The 27,729-nt window shown below is 45.7% G+C and overlaps 1 protein-coding gene across 21 annotated transcripts in view; it reads left to right on the top strand.

Annotated features, from left to right (window-relative positions):
- SMARCAL1 (SWI/SNF related, matrix associated, actin dependent regulator of chromatin, subfamily a like 1) overlaps positions 1–25,995 on the top strand; it is a 65,970-nt gene extending 39,975 nt beyond the window's left edge. For 12 of the 21 annotated variants that reach the window (XM_038421955.2, XM_038421959.2, XM_043504888.1 and 9 more), the window contains 8 exons: positions 88–228; positions 9,883–10,101; positions 11,549–11,619; positions 13,935–14,037; positions 15,385–15,567; positions 20,564–20,664; positions 24,672–24,768; positions 25,681–25,995. In XM_038421955.2, the coding sequence (XP_038277883.1) occupies positions 88–228; positions 9,883–10,101; positions 11,549–11,619; positions 13,935–14,037; positions 15,385–15,567; positions 20,564–20,664; positions 24,672–24,768; positions 25,681–25,890 (1,125 nt within the window). In that variant the 3' untranslated portion in view covers positions 25,891–25,995. The other 9 variants (XM_043504878.1, XM_043504883.1, XM_043504877.1 and 6 more) reach the window with 3 other exon arrangements.
- Positions 25,996–27,729: the final 1,734 nt, after the last annotated feature.

Genomic DNA, 27,729 nt, shown 5'->3' with positions numbered 1-27,729 from the left:
TGGTTCGCAGAAGCTGCGTAAGTGATTTCTTAAACTCTGCTTGTGTTTTTATCTGTATAACGATTGTGTTCAATTTTGTTTTTGCAGGCTGCCAAAAGAGTGATTTTGCTGTCGGGAACCCCTGCCATGTCACGCCCTGCAGAGCTTTATACGCAGATTGCGGCTGTCAGACCAACCTTCTTCCCTCAGTTCCATTCCTTCGGACTCCGCTACTGTGATGCCAAGAAGGTACTGGAGTGTATTATCTGTGAAATGCTAGCCTAGGGTGTGCATGTGATCACAAACAGCAGTACAGACCTGGCAAGCTACTTATTTCTTTGCCAAAGTGGAGACCCTCACCCCACTTCTGCTCCTGCTGTGTGTAGCCTCTGCCTATAATTTTAGGAAGAGTCTCTTCTCTTGCTCACAGCAGTGTTTTGAAAGCTCTCATACTGTGAAGCATTTTGTGCTGTGTGTAAACTGTGTACTTGGGCTGGAGGGAAGCAAAGCTACTCAATTAAAATCTGCCTCAGTGAGACCCTGCCTTAAAAGACCAAAAGGCAAATCAGTCATCACAGCAGTAAGCAAGTCTGATATGAGAGGCTCTGACCCTGTGGCGTCCGACTGTGATGAGCGGCTGCAGGTTTGGGCTGACCATCTAGAAACCAATTTCTAGTCCCATGTATGTTAATGCTAGTTTTTAACAGCCTGAGGAACTTTACGGTTTGAGTACTGGAGCCCTGCTTTTGCAAAGTCCAGAGGCAGGGGAGCAATGGAGACTATAAGCCACCTTTGTGCTCCACCCCATCCTGATCTTGGGACTGCCTGGCTGGGGCCTGGCATGTATTAGAATAGCCTAAAGGCTGCCTAAATTTATGCCAGCTGCCACTGGCTCCCAAGAGCCATTATAGCAGCTATGGATCAATCAATCACAGCCATGCTGGCAGCCAGGAGGGGTCTGGAGTAGGAGCCGCTACAGCAGCTCTATGCCGCTTGCTATACAAGGGGAATTCTCTGGGGCCTGGATTCATAAGGTTCAGGGCTACTGTGTGCAGGTGGAGCTGGTCTTTGTAGTAGCCTGCTTATTTCTTTGGCTCATGAGATGACCGGGCCCTGATAATTTTTTTAATTGGTCTGATAGGTGCAGAGACGGGAGCCAATGTCACTGCTAAATCCTGAAGCAAAATAAGAAAGTGAATTAAGTTGAGCAATAGGAGTCTTCTATGCCAGCATATCTTTCATGTTAACTCTTTGCGTCCCCCAAAATAAATATTTGTAATACTTAGCCCTTGGTGTAGAGAATCATGGTTTAGTGGCGTGAACACAGGACTAGGGGCCAGGAACACCTGAGTTCTAATCCAGGCTTTTACATGGATTCTCTTTGGAGCCCTGGTCAAGTCACTTAACTTCTCTGTGCTGCGGTTTCTATAAAATGGAGATAATAGCTTCTTCCCTCCCATAAGGGTTTGTGGAGATCAAACCACTGCAGGAGCAGTAGAAGATAACCCGTGTGGGTGCTAAATGTCATCCCTATAAGCCATAATATTAACTATATTTGTTTTGCTTTACATGGTTTGGTATTTTGTCACTCTTTGGAGTACCTAGCACTTAGCGGGTCCTCACCAGAGAGCTTTGTACCTGAATTCCATCCAAAGTGGCTACTGAGTCCCCATATCCTGATCATACATTTGAGAGCTGTGTGTCTAATAATCAAAGCACCTACTCTCTCTTTGGGGCTAGCTTGGTGCCAGTAGGGATGCACAAGTGCCTTGCCCATTGGCTTCAGTGGTAATGTATTGACACTGTTGATTTAACTTTAAGGTCACACTGCATGGGGAGTCAGGATAGTGGGCCTAGCCTCTGGTTTCTGTAAGATCCCTGCATTAGTGTTACCAAAGTGCAGCATACCTGGCAGAGAATGGAAACCTCCCATTTCCCCAGCCACACTAGGATCTCTCTCTTCTCAAGGTACCCAGGACTGAGTCATCTTGTTACCTTTAGCGAGAGGAAGTCTTTTTCTTGTGATAGTTTGGCATCAGCTCCCTGACACTGCCAGCCTTTCAGCCACTCAAGCACTCTCCTCTGGGCTTATGCCAACCCTTCCTTTGCCTTGTAGGTTAACAGTAGGTGCACCCCAGTACCTTTGAATCATTCCCCTGTGATGTCCACCCCTGATACTGGCTACCCTCAAAAATACCAGGTCTGCTGTCCCAGAAGGAACAGTGTACACCCTAGCTTGTAAGATTCAGCTCATGACCTGCACTTTACTTAACACTACAGCCCTGATATATATTGATAGTAAAAAATAGAATAAGTTTTTATTATCTCCAGAATCTCTACACTTTGATAATGAGTGAGGATATTGGAAACAAATGGTTACATATAAAACAAAATCATAGCACAAATCTTTTTAGAGACTAAACTCAACTATCAGGTTAACCTCCTGTGTGAAGAAGTTTCTCACCCAAAGTCTTTTGCAGCGTTTTCAACCAAGATAAGCGCAGATCCCATTTTCGTGAATGTAAACACACTGCCCATTTAATTGATGAGGGGTGCTTTCTTTGCAATCTACATATACCCCTAAAGTTCATTCTCTGTCCTCAGAGACAGGATAACCACCTGTGGCTTGGTTTTCCTGTGTGCTGCTTCTCTGTTGATGTGACATCTTTGTTAATATCTGAATTTGTATGTAAATGGGCATTCATCATGTTAGTTTATGACACTTAATTTAAATCTGGACAGAGAGAGAGACATTTCTTACTCCTATTTGGTGGAAAATCTGTTTTTCACTTCTGCCTTGACTTTCAAGCTGTATTTTCAGTATAGTGACATAACCCCTAGCATAGTATCTGAACATACCGTTTGCAACAATATTAATGACCAGTGTAAACTTGGCTTTTATTTAAGACCTCATGTGACAGTCTCTGGTGAGCCAGAATGTACATATCAGAATTGGGATATTCGCATTAAGGGGTTCTCGGGTTACAACGTGGAGCTCATTCAGAGGGACACTATGCATTCAGCATATCTTTAATGTAGCTCCTTAATTCTTCCTTTCTGAGCAGTGTCGGTAGCTCTGCCTGGGGGGAAACAAGACGTGGCCTAATCTCTCTGGATTTCTGCAGTGTGAAAGGCTGAATGGTAGTGTGTAGGAATAAATAGGTGTGGTATTCCATAGACCTTTGGGGTCGGGTTCCACATGACCAACTATTGCTTCAGCTACAAGCCATGTGAATCTCAGGTTGGACATGGAGTTGGACAAAGAACACCGAGTTGAAGGAAATAAAATAGAGCTCCTCACATACCCGCTAGGAGTTCAGTAGCAGGGAAGTATTAAACTGGGTCTCATAAAGGTCAGTGCTTGAACCACTGTATAAATGAGCTTGCAACCTACAGTAAAACCAGCAGGAAGGGTCACCATCAATTTCAACTCCCTGTCTTAAACGGCTGCTGCCAAGCATCCCCAAGGTTTCCATTACAATTTTGTTTCATTGTGAAAGACCCACTTTTACTAGGCAGCTAAGTATTGCTGCTCCTTTAGACCGGTCGCTTGAGACAGGTCATGCTGTTGTTAATGCAGGTGAATGATAGCAGCGACTGTAGTAAACCTAGAAAGAATTCAGTCAGCCATTCTGCAAAGAACAAGAGGCGCTTTGTAACTGGAAAGCAATGTAGATGAGATGTGAGGGAAGCGATTGAGATTTCTACATGTTGGGATTGTAAGTAGTCCACGAAGAGGGTGGGGGACAGGGCAGGAAATCTGGGGGAAGTTTGTCGATCTGCTATAAAATGACAATGCGATTTTGGTTGTTTGGTGGTTTTATCTTGGTGTCAGGCTGGCTTTCGTGTAAATCTCTGTAGTGAGAAAAATGCTGAAGGTGCTGAGGAGAGGAGGCAGAGCCTACAGTCAGGAAGGGAAGCCTCTGAGGATGCAGGGTTTTGGTAGTTCTGAGCCAACTTGCTCTCCTCAACCAGCACAGTGTGCCTGACCAGAAGGGGCCCTTCCCTTCAGTGTGCTCTGATCACAGAGCACAGTAGGGCAAATTAAGAACAGATCAGGTTGAGGGCTATGACCTACTTTTAATGGGCGTGTTTTGTCTGTGAGAGTGGAACTTCATATATGGTCTGCAGCCACGCCTCCCTTATGCTACGTGCTCTTCGGACCTCACAAGTTCAGCACGGTCAGGCCTGGTTAGTACTTGGATGAGACACCTCAAGGGAAAATAGCCAGATGTTGCAGGTCAGGACGGAGCCAGTCTCTCAGTATGGCATGAGGGGATGCTGTGCTGCAGGTATGGCATTTTTAGCTGACTCAACCAAGGTCCTGGCCATTTTTGGTTCCTTTGCATTCCTCGCAATAGTCACGGTTTTTGGCCCGGTGTCCTGGCCAGATTCCAGTTTTGGTAACTGTTCTGCCTCCCTAAAAATTCCTCTTTTCAGTTTTGACTGGAAGCGGTGCGGGGGTTTACTTGCCGTCCTAAGCTGCTGGTGTCGCATTGCTGTGCACTGTTGAAACAGGTGCTTCTTAAAACTGCAGAGGCAGCTAGGCTGTGGTGGTGAGTGGAATTGAACGGAGCGAGAGAGAGTTTGAAAAGTGTCTTGAAACCCATTGGAATGGAAGGTGCTATATAAATGAGTTGTTGTTAATAAATCCTGTTGTAATCGTTACATTAAACAAAAATTGACAAACCTGAACCATTTAATTTAAAATAAAATCCTGGCAATTCGACATTTAAAAAGAATTGATTTAGTTTTGTGACAGAAACCTACCAATCTCTGGCAGATGCAATAAGAAAAGATATAAAAAGAGTTTTATTGGTTTATGATCCAATTCCTTGGCACCTCTGCTTTTAAAACTGCAACAAATGAAATGTCATCTGTTTTATTTACAAGCTCAACTCAACTCTGTTTCTTGAAGTAGAGGCTGTGAAGCCATTTTTCAAACTGTTTGAGGTTGGCAAATAACAAATAAAAAAATTAAATAATGTCTAGATCAGCATGTGGTCTGCATTTGTAAGGGTTTGGCAGCTTCTGTTAATGTGGTAATAAATTTACTGACTTGAGTGAGATGCTTTAACACTTTGATAAGAAATTCACAGTTGATGCATTTGTTCTGGGATATTATGGCCCAAAGCCAGATGTGTATGTTGGCAGAATAAACTTATATTCATTTTTTCCTCTGTCTTTCAGTAGAAGACATCAAAGTATGTTTTAATAATTCTAGTAATAGACTAGTTTTATACACCATGTCCTATTAAACATATTACTATCATGTTCTCATGTTAACTTTATATTTTTTTAGAATGACTTTTTCAATCTTCAGTTTTCTAGAAATGACCCATCAGAACTCACTGCTAGGATTAGCTATTAAAATTCATGTATAGATATGATATAGCGATAAAGTTACATAGTCTAGGGGCCTCATTTGCTACTGTGTGACTCCAGTATGATGCCGACGTAACGCCATTGAAATCAGTCGTGCAACACTGGCTTCTTCATTGGCTAACTGTCAACGGAGCAGGTACAATGTGATCAGTGGTAACGCATGATGATTATGACAGCATCCTTTTCTTTCCTACCCATGTGCTTTTACCCGAAGCAGCGTCATCCATGTCCAGATGCCATAAAAGACTTCAGTGTCTATGGCCCATCTGATTCCATCCCATCCCAAATCTTATACCTCTCTTCTATTATCATAGTATCTGTGTGTCTTCCAGTCATGCAGTAAGCAATATAACCTACATCTGTTGTATGTGGTTCATTTTCTCTCTCTCTCTCTCTCCGTCTCTTCCCCCCACCCCCACCTGGGGGAGAATTGTGTGTGGAGTGTTTTATTTTGATAGGGTTTTTTTAAATGAACATGCTGGTCTCCGTGTGTGTTTAGAAAGGGTAGGTTGAAGTGTGCCTAACACTTGGGGCGGAAGATGTGGGGTTTGTGATGGACCTTAGTTTCTTAGATTGTAAGTGCCTTGGGGCAGGGACTACGTTTCTATTCCGTTTGTACAGCACCCAGCACAATAGAGTCCATGACTGGGGCTCCTGGGTGCTACAGTAATTAATAATAATATAAATTTCTGGTTTAGTCAGATAATAAGACAGAAAATTATCATATTGCCTCTATATAAATCCATGGTATGCCCACATCTTGAATACTGCGTGCAGATGTGGCCGACCCATCTCAAAAAAGATATATTGGACTTGGAAAAGGTTCAGAAAAGGGCAACAAAAATTATTAGGGGTATGGAACGGCTGCCATATAAGGAGAGATTAATAAGACTGGGACTTTTCAGCTTGAAAAGAGATGAGTAAGGGGGGATATGATAGAGGTCTATAAAATCATGACTGGTGTAGAGAAAGTAAATAAGGAAGTGTTATTTACTCCTCATAACATAAGAACTAGGGGGTCACCAAATGAAATTAATAGGCAGCAGGTTTAAAACAAACAAAAGGAAGTATTTCTTCACACAATGCACAGTTAACCTGTGGAACTCCTTGCCAGAGGATGTTGTGAAGGCCAAGACTATAACAGGGTTCAAAAAATAACTAGATATGTTCCTGGAGGACAGGTCCATCAATGGCTATTGGCCAGGATGGGCAGGGATGGTGTCCCTAGCCTCTGTTTGCCAGAAGCTGGGAATGGGTGACGGGATGGATCACTTGATGGTTACCTGTTCTGTTCACTCCCTCTGGGGCACCTGACATTGGCCACTGTAGGAAGACAGGATACTGGGCTAGACGGACCTTCGATCTGACCCAGTAGGGCCATTCTTATTTTCTTAAGTTCTATGTTATGTTCATAGACCAGCCTCTGAGGAAGCTGGAGTGGACCTCCATTCCTGAGCTTTAGGATCTTTTAGAGATTCTGGGCCTGGGCTATTGAGCGTCTTGAAGATAAGGACTCAGACCTTGAGTTGACTCCTTGGCTCCTCTCTACAGACCACTAGCGAGAGTGAGAATCGGTGCTGATCAGTCATGATTTTGCACAAACAGCTTTTAATATGTTTTAAATTGCAAGTAAATAACTAACAAATAGAATATGGTTCCATTTGTGATCCGTTTCAACAGAAGTCTCTGCTCGCTGTCCCTGTAATAAATCCGGCCCAGTGCTAGAACAGCAGAGTAGAATTGTATGGGAGTTCTGCTGAGATAAAGCAACTCTCTGTTGAAATTCCATTTACAATGTTCTGTTTAATTTTGGTCACCGCATTATGTAAAATTAAATGTTGTAGCGATTAACATGATGCAAAGAAGGGCACCAAGGCTGATCCCAGAACGAAAGACTATAAGCCCTGAAGTAAGTTTAAAAACCCTTTGCTTATGTAGCCTGAAAAAGGGGAAATGTTCTGAGGCATTTTAGTTGGAGAATATATCAATTTTAATGGTGTTGGTTGTCAACTTAGTTGTTCTCTGATGAAGCAGATAAGAGAAGGTGTGACGTTCAGGAAAGCACATCCAAAGCAGTCTTCAAAATCGCATTTCCAAATACACCATGCTCCAGTCTGGGAAGAAATACTGATTGCACTGAGAGCTTTTACATCTTCAGATCACTTCTCAAACATTAACTCTTTCACCTTCACACCCACACACCCCCAGAGAGGCAGGGAATTGCATTTTACATTACTGTTGGTGTTTGTTATTTTAGTACAGTGCAGTGGGAGTACATGCAGCTTTACAGACAAATAAAGAGACAGGACCCTACCCCGAGGATCCTTCAACCTGCTGATAAAGATTGGAAGGGGGAGTGAAAGGACAAAGGTTACAGCAGAGATGAGCTTGATGTTATGAATGCAGCTTGTTCTTTCCGTCCTGTACACCAGATCTGGGAGGATATGCTAGGCATAGTGGTAGCTGCTTCTGGGAGAAGGAAATAAAGGGAGCATTAAGGCAAGCTGCCGTGGCAGAATTGATGCCATGAGTGCAAGGTGCCTGGAGAATGAGTTGATTTATGCTGAGACATGACCAAATGTAGTTGCACCTGCTTTCTGCAAGCTACATGGAGGCCTCTGAGCCAGACTTGGCAGTAGCAGAAGTAGGTGTGGTGGTGTACATCACACATCAGGTGTAAGCTGATCGGGAGAAAGGCGAAATGGGGAGATGTGCTGATTCAGCATTCAGTGGGTGTGCAAGACAATTTACACGCCGAGGGTCTGGAATTAGGAGGAAAAACAATTGTGCCACCCCTCCACCCACCCACCCTCGATACTGGACACAGGTGGAGGTGCCCAACCCCCGCACCCCCCAGCTTCTCTCCCCCCCCCCAACCTGAGACCTCTACTACCACCAGTGATGCACATAGATTTGAGATGCACTGGCTTAGTGAAAGACTTGCACCTCTGGTGGTTGCTCAGTCTGAATTTCTGGCTTGGTGAGCAGTGGCAGATTTAGAGTTAGTGGGGCCTGTGCACAGCTTCATTTTCACACACACCCCTCGGGACCCAGCCAAGGAAAAGAACTTTCTCTCTTATCTCCCCCCCCCATTGTACATATTTTTTTTCTTCATCCTCCTCCTATATTATAAGTAATGGGAAGTAAATGAAAATAAAGTGAAGTTCTTTGATTGGGGCAGGGGGTTGGGGTGCAGGAGGGGAGATGGGGGGCAGGTTCTAGGAGGAAGTTTCGGTGCGAGGTGCAGGCTCTGGGCTGGGGCAGAGGGTTGCGGTGTGAAAGGGCGGGAAGGGGGGCAGCACTTACCTTGGGCGGCGCAGCTCCCAAAACGACCAGCACACACACCCCTCTGGCCGTGACTCCTAGGCAGTGCAGGCCAGAGGGTCTTTGCGCGTCGCTGCCTGCAGGTGCTGCCCCTGCAGCTCCCGTTGTCTGCAGTTCCCGGCCAATGGGAGCTGGGGAGTCGGCACTCAGGGCAGGGGCAGCGTGCGGAGACCTGCCCCCCAAAGGCCTCGGACATGCTGGCCGCTTCTGGGAGCGAAGTGGTGCGGAGGGAGGGAGGCAGAGCGGGCAGGGAGCTGCCTTAGGTCTGCTGTGTTGCTGCTGGCACTTCTCTGCACGCCCCTTCTGGGGAGTGGGGCAGCAGGTCTCCGTGCACTGCCTGGGGCAGGTGCAGTGCGCAGAGCTGCCTTCCCCCCGCCAGGGTGCACAGAGATGTGCCAGCAGATGGATGCTTCTGGGAGCAGTGTGGGGCCACCAACCATGGCATGCAAGCAGCCTGCTTGTCTGAACCGTGCTGCGCCGTCAGCCCGGGACTTGGCAGGTTGTCAGATATTTGTCCTGCATTTTGGGGGCCCCCTTGTCATTGGGGGGCCCCATGCCACCGCACGGTTTGTTTCATGGTAAATCCGCTCCTGCTGGTGAGATGCTACTCCTCCAGCTACTTCACCTGCCCTTGGGACCCCCACAGTGTTCGCCTCAACTCCCAGGCTAGCAGTGTCCGTCACGGTCCTGTTCCCAGGCGCTCTCACACCTGCATCCAGTGCAACATAGTCCTCCTTCCTTCCACCAATGCCCCCTCATGCACTACAGCCAAGATGGTGCCCCTGCCTTCTAGCTCCTCCTGACGGTCATGGAATCTCCTGGCTTCATGCCCCTCTCAACCACTGACCTTCCATTAGTATCTGAGCACCTTCCTCATGTAAAAGCAATAGCAATGTCCCTAATGGATTTCATGGAGTCTCAGGTATTTTCAGGGGCAATAGGCTGCTTGGAGTAGGGTTTTCGTGGTAAGAACTGGAGGGCAAACGGCCCTGTCAGTGTTATGAATGTCATTCTTACAGTGGAAAGGCTTTTTCAAAGGAGGAAGGCTTTACAGCATTTCCTGAATAGAGGCAGACTCTGGATTCTTCTGTTCTCCTCTGGAAGTTTGTTCCCTAGCCAGATCCCCTTGACCGAGAATGACTTAAAGGCTCCCGGGGCTTTTGTTGCTGATGATCATGCTTTGCTCTTCCCCAGATGCCATGGGGCTGGGACTACTCCAGATCTTCCAACCTAGGAGAACTGAAGCTTTTGCTTGAAGAATCTGTCATGATCCGCCGCCTGAAATCAGACGTGCTCTCCCAGCTTCCAGCAAAGCAACGCAAAATGGTAGTGGTGTTTCCTGAAGGCGTGAATGCAAAGACCAAGGCTGAGCTGGCCGCCGCTGCGAAGGAGATGGTCAAAGGATACAGAAGTGTGAGTCAGAACCTGTTAACATGATGAACTGTTGGTATTTCAGGTGCTCACTTTAAAAAAAAAAAAAAAAAAAAAAAAATCAGTGGAGAGTAATTCCTAGATTCTTAGATCAGCATCAAAATGTACAGCCGATGTTATCAAGGGTACCGTTTTAAATGTTCTCTTGAGTATCCAAGAATGCACAACATCAATAATCATAACAGGTCAGCTTCCTCTTTCTTTAGTTTCAGCTGTTTCATCTTCTTGTCATGCTGCATATTACTCTTTCATTTCCCCTGTCATTCACCTTTTATCTCCTCTTCACTCTATTTATTGTCTTTTGCTCCTCTGTATTTACTCTCCTGTCTGGCCTCATAAGCCCCACTTACCTTACAAATGTAACTGACAGGGTTGTGAATCACAGTTGTGGCCAACTGTTTTTGTGCCTCTGTGGACAGAAAATGCATATTATAGCCATGTTGAGACCTGTGCTGTTTGTTTTATAGACTTTTCTATGGTGCTTATAATCTTAGTACTGAAGCTTCTGACAGACTTCAGTTTACCCTCATACCTCTGCTGCTAGTCCCATTTTACAGATGGGACTCTGAGGCCTAGAGAGAGTCGTGTTGTGTCTACACTGGAGCTGGAGGTGTAATTTACCCATGCTAGCTCTGATCAACCTCAGGCACTAACAGTAGCAGCACTCTCAGCAGCAGGATGGCCTAGCCATCCTGCGTGTATAGCTAGTTTTGGTTGGGACTGTGCTCCAGCAGCTAGTCTGTACCATTGCTTGTGCCGCAGCAACCGTGCTGCTATTTTTTAGCATTCTAACTCGATCAAAACTAGTTACTCGAAATTACACCTCCAGCTCCGCTGTAGATGTACCTGAAATGACTTACTCAAGGTCATGCAGAAAGTCTGTGGCAGAGCAGGATCTCGCAAGTGCTCTGACCGCTGGACCCATCTAGTAGAGAGATCTGTGCAAAAACTTGGTTCTCTAACATGGTTATAACCTGTCCGCACTAGTAAGAAAAAAGCAAATTATGACGTGATTTGGCCATGACTGTGTTTTAAATATGGCTATGCTTGTAGTGCAGACAAGCCCTCTACACACAGCATCCCTTAGCGAAATAAAAAATATAATTAGCGTGAGAGAGTATTCCTTCAGTTTTCCAAACTTTAATTTTCAGATGGGGGGCCAATCTACTTCTCCCCACTCTTGGGTGGTCCCCAGTCAGAGTAGAACTGGTTCAGTCCTACTGGGATAAGCGGCAGGTACAGGATTTTGATAGCTCATGGTGAAAGAGATGCCCCTCCGTGTACTAGTTTTGTAAATACCAGTGTTTAGGGAGAGTCTGCTTTTCCCCAGCACAGTGCCCAATGGCAGCAGCAGATATTCTGAAGTGGATGACACTCAGGAGGGAAGGCAGATTTGAAATTGACATTCAGTTTTTTCCCCTCTTCACAGAAACAACAGGAGAAGGAAGCTCTACTCCTCTTCTATAACAGAACCGCAGAAGCCAAAATCCGTTCAGTCATGTAAGTTGTGTGACAGTCATAGGATCAGAAGGGACCTCAAGAGGTGTCTAGTTCAGTCCCCTGCACTCAAAGCAGGACTAAGTATTATCTAGACCGTCCCTGACGGGTGTTTGTCTAACCTGTTCTTAAAAATCTCCAATGATGGAGATTCCACAACCTCCCTAGGCAACTTATTCCAGTGTTTAACTACTCTGACAGTTAGGAAGTTTTTCCTGACGTCCAACCTAAACCGCTCTTGCTGCAATTTAAGCCCATGGTTTCTTGTCGTATCCTCAGAGGTTAATCCAGTGCCTCATTCTGACCTACCAAAATGTATTTGACTAGCGAGAAGAGAGAAATTGTAGCAAAATCAAGCACAGCTAACAATAAAAAAATTACAACACACAGCATTCTCTTCTTCCAAGGTCTCTCTACCTGTCCAGTCTTTAGATTTAATTCCAGATAGGTCCAAATTGGGATGTTTAGTTCCATATCTAAAGCTACCCAATGTTTGGGGTTAAGATCAAGTCCTCTGGTTCGGGCCTTTCTTTAGTTTAAAAGGAGCAAACCAGTGCAATCATCAGTGTAAAGAGAATTTTAAAAAACGAACACTGCAGCCTTGCTGCAGAAAGCATTGAGCCAACCTATTTGTCAACCAAATTTAGTCTTTAGTTTTATAGTGCTCACTAGAGGTGCCATGTTGACAGCACTGAAGGTCTTGAATGCTCCACAGAGCCTATGTGGGATCATGATAACAATGTAAGCTTCCTCCATGAATGGGCTTTTAACTCTTTCCTCTGTAGAGGCAATCCCTTCGAGTTGGGCTGCAGGCCCGTTCCTCCCCTAGCTGCGCGCTTTTTTGCTGAGACTCTCAACAGATCAGTTAGGATATTGGGTGTTTTTTTTTTTATGGGGACATTTATAATTTACCACTGATTTTTATTTCTCATAGCCCACTGCCTGGCCATCCTATTGGAATGACCAGGATCATGTGTACTGCATGATTTCACAGCTACAGAATTTGCTGCAGAATCCAGCATTGCAGCCCAGAGGCTCTGCTTTTGTTCTTAAAAAAGTGTTTCTTGTCTTTATGTTGGTGAAGAAAACCACATGAACTGAATATACAACCATACAGTGTTGTTTCGTGTCTCCAGAGGTCTGAAAAAATAGCACTGAGAAGTGGGAACTGCCCCATTTAGGCAGTGGCACCTATGAAATTTTAAAGATTAAAATTTAAATCCTAGCCTAAGCTGCTTGACTGGTTTAGCAGAGCTGCCTAGCTAACATTCAGAAGTAGCTCGAGCTAATGTCCTTATCCCACCATTCCACTATGCCTCCCACAATATCTCGAGTGCCAAAATGTCCAACTTCCCCCTGACAACTTCTCCAATGCAGCAGTGTTGCAAAAATCTGTTGCATGTTAAACTGAAAATGTCAGGACAGCGTATCAAATAAATGTAATGACTTGAATATCATACCACAGGGGGTCATTGAGCTGATTGTATTATTCGTTTTCAGCTTTGTTTCAGTGTAAACCTTCTCTTGAATTAAATTAAATTAAACTAAACTAAAGTAGAATTTCCTATGATTCACCAGAACATCACAGAATTCAGTGACTTGGCTGCAGAATTTAAGTCCGTCTTGCCATGGAGTCATTTGGTTTTTTCAGTCATGGCTGGCCTGGGCTGTGTTGAAAACAGTGACTTAGTGGTGAAATACTTCACAGTCCTGATTTTAGCACCAATCTATCAAGCCATCTATCCTCATTAGAAGCTAAAATTTGATTTACCTGTTCCCAACAATTTGTAAATAACTTGCAATGAGTTTCCTATGTAACAAGCGATTGTATGTCTTAGTGGACTGAAAAATAAGTTTCAAGATGTCCTGATAAATTTGTTCTTCAGGGAAGTTTCCTTTTAGAGTGACAACAGCATTAAAAAAATGTATTATGGGTATTTGCCTCCTGGATAGCATAACGTGTTCCACAAGATGCCTAGAGTTAGAAATATGAATGAATGAATGAATGAATGGGATAGACAGATAAATGGAAATGACTTTAAGTTGGGCCACTCTGTTTCATCAAGTGCGACTCAGTGATGTACAAATAAAAATAGATACATTTGTCATTCAGTGGCCAGATGTCCAGAAAAATGAGTGATGTGTCCCTAGATCTTTTTTTATATGTGGATATTGATTATTGAAATGCTATATTTTGCTGGCCAGTTTCCTGATTTCTGCCTATAGATGAACAATATCTCTTAGGATTTGAAGGTGATGTGTGCATGGGACAACAGAAACATCAGTAATATAACTTGGATTATTTGTTTTTAATACAGAGAATACATCCTGGATTTATTGGAAAGCGGGAGAAACAAATTCCTGGTGTTCGCTCATCACAGGATAGTACTGAATGCAGTCAGCAAAGAGCTGGAGAACAAAGTAAGTTCTTAAATCAGCTTCCTGTTAATTTTATTATTGATCCAACTTCAAAGCTGCTGGAGAGTTCTGGCAGGTCACCTACTTTATGAAAGGTTTCAGAGTAGCAGCCGTGTTAGTCTGTATTCGCAAAAAGAAAAGGAGGACTTGTGGCACCTTAGAGACTAACAAATTTATTAGAGCATAAGCTTTTGTGAGCTACAGCTCACTTCATCGGATGCATTTGGTGGAAAAAACAGCTTTTTTTTCAGCTGTAGCTCATGAAAGCTTATGCTCTAATAAATTTGTTAGTCTCTAAGGTGCCATAAATACTCCTTTTCTTTCTACTTTATGAAAGTTAGTGACACACACAATTCTCTTAATAAGATATCTCTAATGTGCCCCCTTGCCATGATTACTGAGTCTCCAGAATGAGACTGCCCGGTGGGATGTACATTTTGTGTATGTGAGAGCTATTGCTGCAGATGTTTCTTGGTGTTCACCACCACCTGGAGTGATGTGTTTACAGTGTTTTGAGAAGTGCTGTTTTACTACCATACATTGCCATTGCTGCTTTTCGTGCCTCTTTGGAGAAGGTGGTGAGAAGGCAGTGACAAACCAACCCCAGCTATATCTGCATGCCTTTTGTTCCTTGGGTCTCTGTTGCTCTGATTTTTGGGCCTGGCTATTGTATGGCGGCTCAAGTCTACTTAATAACTGCATAGTGATCTTTCTCCTGTTTCTAGTGATGAGTAGAGATCAAATTTCTATGCCTGTTTCATCTGATCGATCAGATTTTGAAAGCTCATGAGGTGGCTGTGAGACCTGGTCGTGGTAGATGGGAGGTGGTTTTGCTAATTTCTCACTGAGAAATCTCTGAGGGTAGTACTGGGCAATTGCTCATCATCCCTGACATTTATAAGGTACCCATCGTATCACTGCTCCTCTTCGGTGACGAGACCATTGGAAAATTGTTAGCTTTGGAGCTGCAGCATCAATATGTGGGCAATACTCGGCGTTGCACTGAACCTTTTCATCTATGTCTCCTTTTCGCTGACCTGGACTCTGCAGGCAGCCCAGTACCTAAGCATGATAGTGACCCAGATGAAGAGTAGCTGAGGGGATGGCGGCTGGTGATGCTGGTTCCTTATTGTGCGTTTATGCCCAAATCGAATGGCAGCATTAGAAAATGCTGAAATAAAATTTTTTATATTTTCCCCCTTGCCAATGCATTTAAAATGTAACAAAATGTTATGGAGTAGTTCAGTGGGTTTTTTGATCTTCACAAACACTGGTGGTGGCAGGGGAAATCCTCTAAAATTTGGGAAAATAAAGACCTGCCAATGATCTTTCTCCACTCCCTCCTTTCAGCATATTGGATATATTCGCATTGATGGTGCCACAGCTTCAGCTGAGCGTCAGTCTCTGTGCCAGAAGTTCCAGTTCTCCGAGAAGTACTCTGTGGCTGTCTTATCCCTTACTGCTGCCAACACGGGGCTGACCCTCTCTTCTGCCGACTTGGTGGTGTTTGCAGAGTTATTCTGGAACCCAGGTGTAAGAAACCTTCATTACTACCATAACTTAACGAAGTGTGCACCGGTGGAGAGAGCGCTGGACTGGGACTCCAGAGACCTGGGTTCTCTTCCTAGCTCTTCCACTGACCTGATGGGTAACCTTGGGGAAGTCACATCCCCGCATGGTGCCTCAGTTTCCCCATCTGTAAAATGAGGCTAACGATGCTAACCTCCGCTATAAAGTGCTTTGGGAGCTACTGGAAAAAAGTGCTGTATAAAAGCTAGGTAGTATTACTTATTCTCATTACTGTACTGATCAATCATATTGCCAGAAAAGGCGACTGTTTGTAGTGTTGAGGGATGGAAATGGAATAGAGTTATGGTGGTTCTTTGGAGGTGGGGAGAGGGATTTAGGGGAGCATCATCCAGGATTTCTGGTTCCTTCCTCACTTACTACTCTTCTCCGCTCCCAGCCCCCCAGAAACCTTTACATGGCTGCAACCCCAGCTGACTGGACTGGCTGCTGCTGCCAGTGAAGTCAGTCAGTGGCCAGAGGGGATCACTCAAAAGCAATACAAACTTTTGTTCTCTGTCTTGGAAGCACTCCAGTACTGGATCACGAGAACTGCCACTAGACCAGCTGGTCAGTTTGTGGATTTTTTGCTTTGAATAGGCCCATCATCAATACTGACCTTCTGCTCCACTCTCTAGGACTAGGGAGTTCTGATTATCCATCACACCTCATTTTAAATGGCATTTTCCTTTTAATCCCAGCTACACGTGGGGGACTTTGCATCTATCAGCAAATAATTAAGGGATGAAGAGATTATCTTGTTCTACAGGCACTGTCTCTTTAGGCTTGCAAGTTCATTCTGCTTCAGTATTTTACTATGTATTAATTTGGACTCCTGGGACCTGATCTTTTGACTTCAGTGGGCGTAAGGGTGCGTACCACCTTACAAGAGGCAGTCTTCACCTTCCAGGATTGGGCTCTGTGACACGGTGTACCAGGTCTTCGTAGCCCCCCTGCTGGAGATAGCACTGCACTGCTACACCCTGCCGCAGAAAACTGCTCCCAGAGAGGTAAAGAGCAGTGAGTATTAGACCTCCAGTGTTGTAATTGTAGGGGTCCTGACCCAAAAAGGAGTTTGGAGGGGGGTCACAAGGTTATTGTCTTGGGGGTGCCGTATGGCTATCCTTTCTTCTGCACTGCTGCTGGTGGTGGCGCTGCCTTCAGAGCTGGGCAACTGGAGAGCGGCGGCTGCTGGCCAGGATCCCAGCTCTGAAGGCAGAGTCGTCGCCAGCAGCAGCGCAGAAGTACGGGTGGCACAGTACGGTATCGTCACCCTTACTTCTGCGCTGCTGCCTGCAGAGCTGGGCCCTCAGCAGCCACCATTCTCTGGCCATCCACCTCTGAAGGCAGCGCAGAAGTAAGGGTGGCAGTACTGCGTACTTAAAATAACCTTGCGACTCCCCACCGCAACTCCCTTTTGTGTCAGGACCCCCAATTTGAGAAAAGCTGGTCTCCCCCCTTAAATCTGTACATTTGTGTGCTTTTACCACATAAAGACTAGATTTCAGGGGGGAGACCAGAATTCACAGTCCGTGTCATGTTTTTCATGGCTGTGAATTTGGTAGGGGCCTACCCATAGTCTAGTAAGGTAAAAGACTAAGTGTCCATATGGAGCTAGCTTGGCTGCTAGTGAAAAGTAACATTACTGGTTATTAATACCAGATCAGGCTAATGATGTAATCCATTAAAACAGAGTACAGGCTACTCCATATAGCCACCATACTGTGGCGTGGAAGGAACAGCACATTGTTTTTATGTTAGTAGAGAAACAGGGATGAACATTTACCAGAAGTTCCTGTTAAACACACATACCTCTGCTAGCTTTAATCTAGCTAGCGCATGGTATGCTCACATCTTGAATACTGCGTGCAGATCTGGTTGCCCCTTTTAAAAAAAAGATGTATTGGAATTGGAAAAGGTTCAGAAAAGGGCAACGCAAATTATTAGGAGTATGGAACGGCTGCCATATGAGGAGAGATTAATAAGATTGGGACTTTTCAGCTTGGAAAAGAATGAGTGAGGGGGGATATGATAGAGGTCTATAAAATCATGACTGGTGTGGAGAAAGTAAATAAGGAACTGTTATTAACTCCTTCTCATAACACACGAACTGGGGGTCACCAAATGAAATTAATAGCCGGCAGGTGTAAAACAAACAAAAGGAAGTATTTCTTCACGCATCGCACAGTCAACCTGTGGAACTCTTCGCCATAGGATGCTGTGAAGGCCAAGACTATAACAGGGTTCAAAAAATAACTAGATAAGTTCATGGAGGATAGGTCCATCAGTGGCTATTAGCCAAGGCAGGGATGGTGTCCCTAGTCTGTTTGACAGAAGCTGGGAATGGGTGACCGGGGATGTATCACTTGATGGTTATCTGTTCTGTTCATTCCCTCTGGGGCATCTGGCATTAGCCACTGTCGGATACTGGGCTAGATGGACCTTTGATCTGTCCCAGTTTGGCTGTTCTAATGTTCTTAATACTAGCAGTGACAATGTGGCAGCCTGAGTTTCAGCCTGAGTGAGTTTCCCCAGTGCATGCCTGCTGGGGACACTAGGGACACGCGGGCTGCTGGCACATGCTGGGGTCCACACGGCCGCATTTGCACTGCTGTTGTTACCTGCACTAGCTAGATCAAAGCCAGCACGGATATGCCTATCTGCTCTACAGTTACACCTTGGTCTGCAGTGTAGACATGCCTTCAGTCTTGCTGGGCCTCAATTCCCCAGCTGTAAAATGGGAATGCAGCCTTCCCTACTTCACAGGGGTGTGTTGAGGATAAATGCCTTGAAGATTGAAAGGGACTCAGATAGTACAGTAATGGGATGGGGGGCATATTAGCACCTTGTAAAGCTGCACTGTATTCTGTCCCCTCTACTGCTCTCTTTAATTATTTAAAGAAAATTAATCCTGTTCTTTTCAGCAGTCCATGTGCTCTAGTCCTGGTTCTCTGCATCCAGTTGGGGCAGTAGATAGTATCATAGCTTTGAACTGTGCCATATAACAAGGCAAATGTTTCAATTTAAACCAGTTTCACCTTTGGCCCACAAAGATCTGTTATCTCTCTGATCCACTTGCACGATGACATCAGAAGTGCTGAGCTTTGAAAATGGAGGTGTGGAAAACACTCCTGCAGTAATGGTACCAAGCACGCATGCTCTGATCAATCAGTCTTAGCTAGCGCTTGGCTTGGAAACCTCCAAGGAAAGGCCAGGCACTGCCTGAATTGGGATTAGTGCAAGTGAGCAGGGACAGTCAGGTATGCCATACCATTGTGATATTTATTGCCGGTACGCTGTACCAGAAGGACACATTTTCAGAATGGCAGGGCTCCTCCGAGAACTGCGGCGGCGAAAGGAGCAGAATGCAGGGCTGCTCTGGCATGGCTGTACTTCCCCCAGCCCTTCCACGCTGCAGCGTCTCCTGTCTGGGGTGTGTACAGCCCTGCCGGAGGACAGGGCTTGGGGCTGGAGGAGCTGCTGGCATGGGGCTGCCCAGCGGCCCCACGTTCTGCTCCTTTCGCCGCTGCAGTTCCCGGGAGAGCCCTGCGGTTCAGAAATCCGTATCTGGCACAGCAGGAGGACAGAGTTCCCCCCCACCCGCCAGGTAAAGTGGGATGGGGAGAGCGCGGGGGGCCTGGGATGGGGGTAGAGCAGGGAGGGGTGACGTGGGGAGGTCACCTGCCTCTCCTTTAGCTGGTGCTCCCCTTTGTGTCCCTCCCATGAGTCGCCTGTGCGTACTGGTAAGAGTTAAAATCTCCTTGCACCACTGGATTGGTGACTTATGAGGTGGCAGTATTCTCTGGGTCAGTACTGAACCAGTGTTCCAGCACAGCATTGGCCGGGCTGCAAGTGCTGCCTTTCATTTTAAACATAAAACAAAGGGCCTGTCCGCTTGTCATTAGAAATCCAAGTGTGCTGCCTTCAAGAGGGTACTAAGCCTGGATCCCTGCCCAGATTTCATCCTCCCTGCCTACTATTCACCAGCCATTTGAGTTGGATAATAGTAATACCTCATTCTCCTAGCACGCTTCACCAGGTAGCTCTCGATGCACTTTACAAAGGAGGTCGTCAGTATCATTAGCCCCATATATAAATAGGGAAACTGAGGCACGGAGCCGCGAAGTGGCTAGCCCAGTATCACCCAGCAGGCCGGTTTCAGAGCTGGGAATAGAATCCAGGTCTCCTGAATCCCAGTCAGTGCTCGATCCACTGGACCATTCTATTTCGCTTCTTGCTCTAAACTGCAGAGTAGCACAGCTGTGCGCCATTAAGCAGTTGATGCATTCCTCCCCTAAGGCAGCAGCATTTCGGTAAATGATCTTTATATATACAAATTGTGGAGCTGTTTGAGGGCCCTCTGAATACAGTGTGCCATTTGAATCATCAGTTACCGGCAGGACTGGAATTCCAACAGCCCCCATATGCCTCAGAAAAACTGTATGAGTATTTGTTCATGGTATTAATTGCAAATCCCACACACGCGCGCACGCTTCTGGTGATGCAGGAAACTGAGAAGCTTTCTCTAGGGAATTCTTTTAGCGGCTGGTTGTTTAGAGGACATCAGAGGAATATGTCTGAGAGGAAGGCTGATTTTTGGGGTTCAGGTGCTGGCCAGGGACTAGGATCTGAACTCCGATCTCTGCTCTGCCACATTTCCGGGGTAGCCTGGGGCAAGTTGATTCATCTCTCTGTGCCTCAGTTCCTCACGTGTAAAAGGGGGAAATAATCCTTCCATCCTACCGCCCATTTTGCAGCTTGGCTGTTCAGTTATAAATTCTTGGCGGGCAGAGCTGGCTCTCTGCTAGGCCCTGATCTCTGCTGGGGACTCTTGGTGCTAATAGGGTACAAATCGGAGTAGTTAAGCATCAGGAAAAATAGGTCTCTATTTCCTGGGGCCGGTTTTGTAAATTCTTATGTGTTACACTATTTCACTGTGCTTTCTCTGTTTATTTAAATACAGGTTTTGATCCAAGCAGAAGATCGGGCACATCGAATTGGACAAACCAGTTCTGTTAACGTTCATTACCTGGTGGCTAAAGGCACAGCAGATGACTACTTATGGTAGGGAGTGGAAAGGACTCAGTCTAACTCTTCCCTATCTCTTTGGGACTTGTGTGACTTGGGATATGTTACTTAACCTCTCTGTGCTTGATTTCTTCTCTGTACCATGGGGATGGCAGTAACGTGCTCTCAGGGTACGGGGAGGAGTGATATTTGCCTTGGGGTAAGGCTTTCTAGAAGGGCAAAGTCTTGTTAACAGTCTGGCCTTGTCACTGAGGGTGACAAGCCAGTAAAACAGACCTATTTATCAGGCAAAGAGTGGTTGTTGAGATGTTAGAGAGGAAGTTTGGCTGCTTCTTGGTTGCAACACGGAGTATTACAGGCGCTGAGCGCTTCCCGAGAAGTGAAGTTAGCGTGGACTGAGTGTGTTCAGCAGAGATAAGGCCCATACGACTTTTTGGGTCCTGAGTTCTTGGGCACACAGAGGAAGCCTGCTCTGCTTCCTCTCATGTCACTCTTCAGCAAAGCCATCTGACCAGCTTACAAAGGGACATTGACATGCCCCAGTGGGAACTCAATCCATCCTTCTTTGGCTTGCGGGAAGGTTGGTGGGGTGTGGGCTATGGGAGTATAATGTGATGGGGAGGGAATCGAGGAAATCCTCTGTGTTTTGAGGGAAAGGGCCTGCAATCGATGAAGGAAAATGATTCACCAGATGGTACTTTGTATGTCCGAAATTATATCTTACCATTACCTCATCTGATAGCGTAAATGAGTTGAAGTGAACTTATACAGTTCCCAGAATATCATGATTGCAAATAATTACGGACTTGCATCATGAGGAACTGGAAATTGACATGTCGCCCACATTTCAAGGAAAGCTAATGACAGTAATTTTCCTATTTATTTGTGAAATGTGGTCCATGCAACCACTGGTGCTTGATTGAAAGGAAATATGCTTTTCAGAAGAGGACATACTTATCCTTTCATCCGCTCGCCCACCCATGCCAACTCCAGAAGAGATGAGGGCATTTTATTAATGAAGGGTCATTAATTGTGCTAGGTGATACTCACTTCTTTATAGTTTCTTGTCATGTGCTGCAAATCCTAGGAATTGGAGATGGGAATGGAACCTGTTGCTCCCAGTACCACCCTGTGGAACCACTTTCCCACCTTGATCTTTACACCTTCCAAATATCTGTAGATTGCAATCACATCCTCTTATTTGTCAGTTAATTACACTGCACACATTTAGCTCTCAACCTTTACATCCAGATCAGTCCATTTAGCTCCTCTAATCCTTTCTGCTGCTTTTTTCTGAATGCCTCTATTTTAACATCTCTGGTCCTGAGGTGCCAAAAGCTTAACACAGCATTCTAGGTGTGTGCATACAAACAGAAGGCAACATAGTGAAATTGACTTTGGTTACTAGAACTGGGCTCTGCAAGGATGGGACCTGGCACCTCTATCCTAAGGTGAAAGGGCTGGTGCATTTCAGTACTCCGAAGACAATGTTTTTTCATTGGCCCATGGTAAATGACACCACAAAACCAATGATATACCTGAGATACATCAATGATGTTTTCATCCTCTGGACAGATGACCTAAACTCCCTCATATATTTCCACCACAAATTCAACAACCACCACCCATTGTAATGTTCCCCTGGTGTTATCTGGATTGGTGATCTGCTAGGTCACTCCAAACCATGACTCTGGGAGCCAGCCTTGCGCTGCTCTGCTGTGAAAACCCCCACTCCCGGGCTGTTCATGCACAGCCTCTGGCATGTAAGTTGCTTCCAGTAATGTGAGTGAGCACTTTTGGCCAGCCACTGCTTGGATTGTGCAACTGAATGACACTAGTCAATATCTCCGATCCCAGACACAACCATAGGAACCTGTCTTGCAGTGTCCAGTTATGCCCGCTGCAAGCTTATATGAGTTTGTCAATTTAACCAAGATACTGATATGTACCAGGCTTATTATCCCAAGGGGAGTCTCTGACATGCTTCAAACCAACGTGCTGCTTCAGGTAGGATAAACAAATTTATTAACTACAAAAGATAGATTTTAAGTGATTATAAGTCAAACTACAGCAAGTCAGATTTGGTCAAATGAAATACAAGCAAAATGCATTCTAAACTGATTTTAACACTTTCAGTGCCCTTACAAACTTAGATGCTTCTCACCACAGGCTGTCTGGTTGCCCTTCAGTTAGGCTCTCCCCTTTGATCAGCACTTCAGTCGCTTGGTGGTGGTGTCTGTAGGTGGAGGTGGAAGAGAGAGGAAGCGCATGGCAAACGTCTCTCCCTTTTGTCATGTTCTTTCTTCCCTTTTGGCTTTGCCCCCCCAATCCTGGGTCAGGTGAGCATTACCTCCTTGTAGTTCCAAACTGAGCAAGGGAAGCGGGGCGATTCATTCGAGAGTCCAACAGATCCTTTGTTATTGCCTAGGCCAGTGTCCTTTGTTCCTGTGAGGCTGGGCAGGGTTTGTCCCATACGTGCCCTGATGAGGTATGAACTGCCCATCTGTTCCTGGAGAGTTTGCCTGGGCTTGTTTTAAGCCATGAGGACACATTTTCAGCCTCATAACTATATACATGAAATTACAACCTATAAAATTACTAGAACATTACTGTAATAACAATTACTATAACATCACCATAACAACAATGCTCAGTGTATCATGAGCCTTCTGAAGACACCCGACATGACAAACTTTGCATTGGATACCACACAACCATATTATAAGGATGAACATGGGGATACAGGGCATTCCCCCGAGGCACAGAGCATCACGCCCATCCATCAAACTGTCCCTAGAACATTCCCACATCAGCATCAATTTCCTGAACACCATGATCAGCTTCAACAATGGAACCCTACAGACAACTATATACAAGAAACCCACAGAACCAGTAACCACCTCCAGTATACCAAGAAATCTATGGCCAGGCAGTCAGATACCACAGAATTTGCTCCAAGGAGAAAGTCTGAGACACACACCTTTACACACTTAAAATTGCCTTTACCAAGCAAGGATACTCCACCAGAAAAGTAGATCACATCATGGAACGGGCCACTCAAACACTCAGAGAGCACCTGCTTCAGTATCAGGGGGAACCCTCCCAACTGCAAATCCCTAGTTGTCGCCTACCACCCCACACTGGAACCCATACAAGGCATCATTAAACAATTACAACTCATCCTCAATGGGGACCACATCCTGAAAGAAATCTTTCCCAAACTCGCTCTGCTGGCCTTCAGCCAATACCCTAACCTCACCAAACTCATCATTAGAAGCAGGCTCCCTACAGATCAGGACTCAGTGGCAACAGCACCTGCCATAACAACAGATGCAAAATCTGCAGACATATCTCCACTGCTACAATGATTGACACCTCTGACACACACCTTTCAGGCTCTAGGGGTCCTACACATGCCTATAACAACATATTGTGTACTTCATTCAGTGCACTAAATGACCCAATAGCAACTATGTGGGTGAAACCAGACAATCACTGTGCTCTCAAGTGAATTTGCACAGGAAAATGATAAAAGTCAAAAACACCAAATCACCCAGGGGCAAGCACTTTTCTTCACAAAACGATCACTCCATATCAGACCTCTCAGTCCTCATCCTCAAAGGATGCACAACACCTTCAGAGGACAAGCCTGGGAGCTTAAATTGATAACTCTGCTACACACCAAAAATGACAGACTTAATAAAGACACTGGCTTTATGGCTCATACAACAATCTGCAACCCACTAACTCTCATTTGTCATATTCCTGCAGAGGTGTTAACTGCCCACTTCACCTTGGAAATGGTCTCTTGCAACATGAGTTAACTCCCTTGTATTTAGCTGTGACACTCTGTATCTTTCCCAGAGCAGACGAATGTAAGCTCGAAAGCTTGTCTCTTTCACCAGTAAAAGTTGGTCCGATGAAAGAGATTCCCTCACCCACCTTGCCTCTCATGCTCCTCTGCCTGGAAAGGAGCCCTGTGACATCTTAAATGCTACCACTTTCCTTTCTAGCAATATTTGGTGCTTGTTATCTTCCCATAGGCCTATGATTCAAGAGAAGATCAAAGTGCTGGGCGAAGCCGGTCTTTCTGAAGCCAGTTTCTCTGAAACAGCTGAAGCCACTGATTACTTCTACAAGGTAAGTGCTGTGACTGTGGGACATCAGCCCAAGTCATTCCTGGGAGGAGTTAAGCTGACTTGGATTTTGTATGTCTCTAGAGTGACGGGTTAACAGAAGAGAAGATCTGAGCTCGTGCCAGTTCTGCTTTAAATGCAGTAGGCTGGGTCATCCACCTTCCTCCCCGATCCGTGCTGGAGTGGACCCTCCATGCAATGATCCCAATCTTGTTGTGTGGAAGGAGACTCTGGTGCCTCTGCAGCACCATTTCCTAACCCCCTCAGGCCCTGTGGAGGTTTCTCAATGTGGTAGGGACCCACGCGGGAAAGAGGATGGGTTCAGGGCAGGCTGTGGGCAGCCATATTGTCCCCCAACTCTCACTCCATGAGTTTGTGCTGGTGATGTAAATACAGCTCCAGGCTCTATTAACTTTTCTGCTGAGTTCCCATCCCCTGGGAGACCTAGGTAGCATGGCCAGGGAGCTACCAGGGAGCACAGGACCTCCATGTGTTTATTTCACTGGCCTCTTGCAGCTCCCCCGGATCATAAGGATCCATGGGAGCAGCCCCCTCACCTTCACTGTGAGGGAATCTCTATGAGGAAATTCTTCTAGAAGTTTCCCTGGGAAAAGCTCCCTCTAGTAGCTTTTCCTTGCTCCGCAAGGGACCACAAAATTTTGCCAATCAACCCCTTCCTCTCTCTCCACCTCTCAGAAAACGGTGATGTGTGGCTTCATTGCAGAGGGCACAACGGCAGAGCTGAGTTCAGGCTGGCCGGTCTCTCATGGGTACATCGTGCATTGGAATTCCATTCTCCATTGGTCAGGGGAGCTGTGAAGGAAACGGGAGCTGTGACCAAATTATAATCACTGGCTGTTTTGGCTTGTTTGTTAATACCCGGTGTGTTCAGAACCTCTCTGCTCTACTTCCACAGCGAGACCCAAAGCAGCAGACCATTTACAGCCTTTTCCAGAGGACCTTCTCTGAGCAGGGAGACAACCTCGACGAAGCTTTGCTCATGGGGGCGGCTGACGCTTGCCAGGGGTCTGACTCCAGGAGTGCCTCTCAGGATGCAGGAGCAGACACCTGCTCAGCGAGTCCATGTAAGAAACAGCGTCTTGAAGATTATTTTCACAGACAGTAATTAGAAAGGAAGAGACACTTTAAAAAAAAAAAAAAACAAAACCCCACAGAATCATTGTATTGTTTGAGTTTCCAAAAATAAAGCACATGGATGGGTTTTGGAGAAGATTCACTGTCTTACTTCTATAGCGTTCCTCCCCCAAGGATGGAAAGAGAAGGCAAGGTGCTTATCTGGGTCACCGAACAGAGGGCTGGGTGTCAGCAGTTCCCAAGTTCTAATCCTGTCTTTGCCAATGGCTCACAAGTGGCCTTGGGCGAGGCAGGTCCCTTCTGGGCCTCAGTTTGCACACCTGTTTTATTTTAAATAATGCTCACCTGTTTACATCACAGGAGTGTCACAAGGAGGAACTTGTGAATGGCTACAGATTGCCTTGAAGAGGCAGAGCGCCATATAAATGCAAACTATTATCACCCCAAAGAACTTTACACACTGTATACGTAGTGTGACAGGGTCAGGCCAGATGGCTACAGGAGAGTGATAGAAGGTAGCTATATTAGCCTCAGATTAAGCAGATCCCTTTTCCCTGAGTAAGATAATGGGCTGTTCCAGAACAATCAGGAAGTTGCCGGAACTAATTAAGGCAGGCTAATTAGGAAACCTGGAGCCTATTAAGAAGCTACCAGAATCAATTAAGACTGGCAGGCTAATCAGGACACCTGGTTTTAAAAAGGACCTCACTTCAGTTAGTGAGGTGTATGCAAGGAGCTGGGATCAAGAGGTGCGCAAGAAGCTGGAGGACTGAGAGGTACAAGCATTATCAGACATCAGGAGGAACGTCCGGTGATGAGGACAAAGAAGGTGTTGGGAGGAGGCCATGGGGAAGTAGCCCAGGGAGTTACAGGAGACACTATAGACAGCTGCAATCCCCAGGGACCTGGGCTAGAACCCGGAGTAGAGGGTGGGCCCGGGTTCCTCCCATCCCCTCAACTCCTTATTTGATATAAGAGGAGTTGATCTGGACTGTGGATCCCACGAGAGGGGAAGGTTTCTGGCCTATCCCCTGACCCATTAGGTGGGCCAGCAGAAACTGGGGATTGTTCTTCTCCCTATGCTGGCCAGTGATGAGGTTAGCCAACTGAATGGCAGGTTTGTGCCACTAACAAAAGGAGCCAAACTGAGGACTGCTGTAAACCTCTGAGGCGAGCAAATCCGCCAGAAAGCGTAGAATCCACCAAAGCAGAGGAGGAACTTTGTCACAGTAGTTCACCACTGACATGCAGCCACTGCTGAGATGTGAGGGTGGCAGCTTAGCAACAGTCTGGAGCACAGCACACAGAAGTGAGAGGAGGAATTTTGACTACTGAGGCACATCTCTAGATCTGCAACAAGTGCATAGGATCTTTATCATCTGTGCAGAGCAGTCAGGACCTTGAACCCAGGTTTTCAGAATTGCCTAGGCTAACATGCAATGACCATCTATTTGCAATTACTGCAGACCACAGTTATTGAATCTCATCCTGAAGACCCACATACAATAAATTGCTTAGAACTCAATATATCTATCTTGGAATGGTGAAGGGCTGACGTGATCCTGCCAAGATTTGAACCCATGACTACCATGGGGCTAGTATTTAAAACTGGAGGCTTAGGCCACTTTGCCACAGCCTCTTAAGGTTTTTTTTTCCCTCTGTGTTCTCTCTCCACTGTACCTGGTTTTTTGTGTGTGTGCGTGCTCTCAATTGTTTACAGCAGAAACAACAAATCAGGAAACTGAGACTTCAGACTAAGCCACTTGTGCAAAAAAGAAATTTATTCCACCGTGCTCTAAGTGCCCTGTGCTCCTGCTTTTTCTTTGATTTGGAGTCTTGTCTCACATCTGGGCCTTGAAACCTTAAGAAA

This window comes from Dermochelys coriacea, chromosome 11 (genome assembly GCF_009764565.3).
Source record: "Dermochelys coriacea isolate rDerCor1 chromosome 11, rDerCor1.pri.v4, whole genome shotgun sequence".
In the NCBI taxonomy this organism is placed as follows: Eukaryota; Metazoa; Chordata; order Testudines; family Dermochelyidae; genus Dermochelys; species Dermochelys coriacea.
The sequence above is the reverse complement of the archived record's forward strand: the minus strand, read 5'-3'. Positions and strand labels throughout refer to the sequence as shown.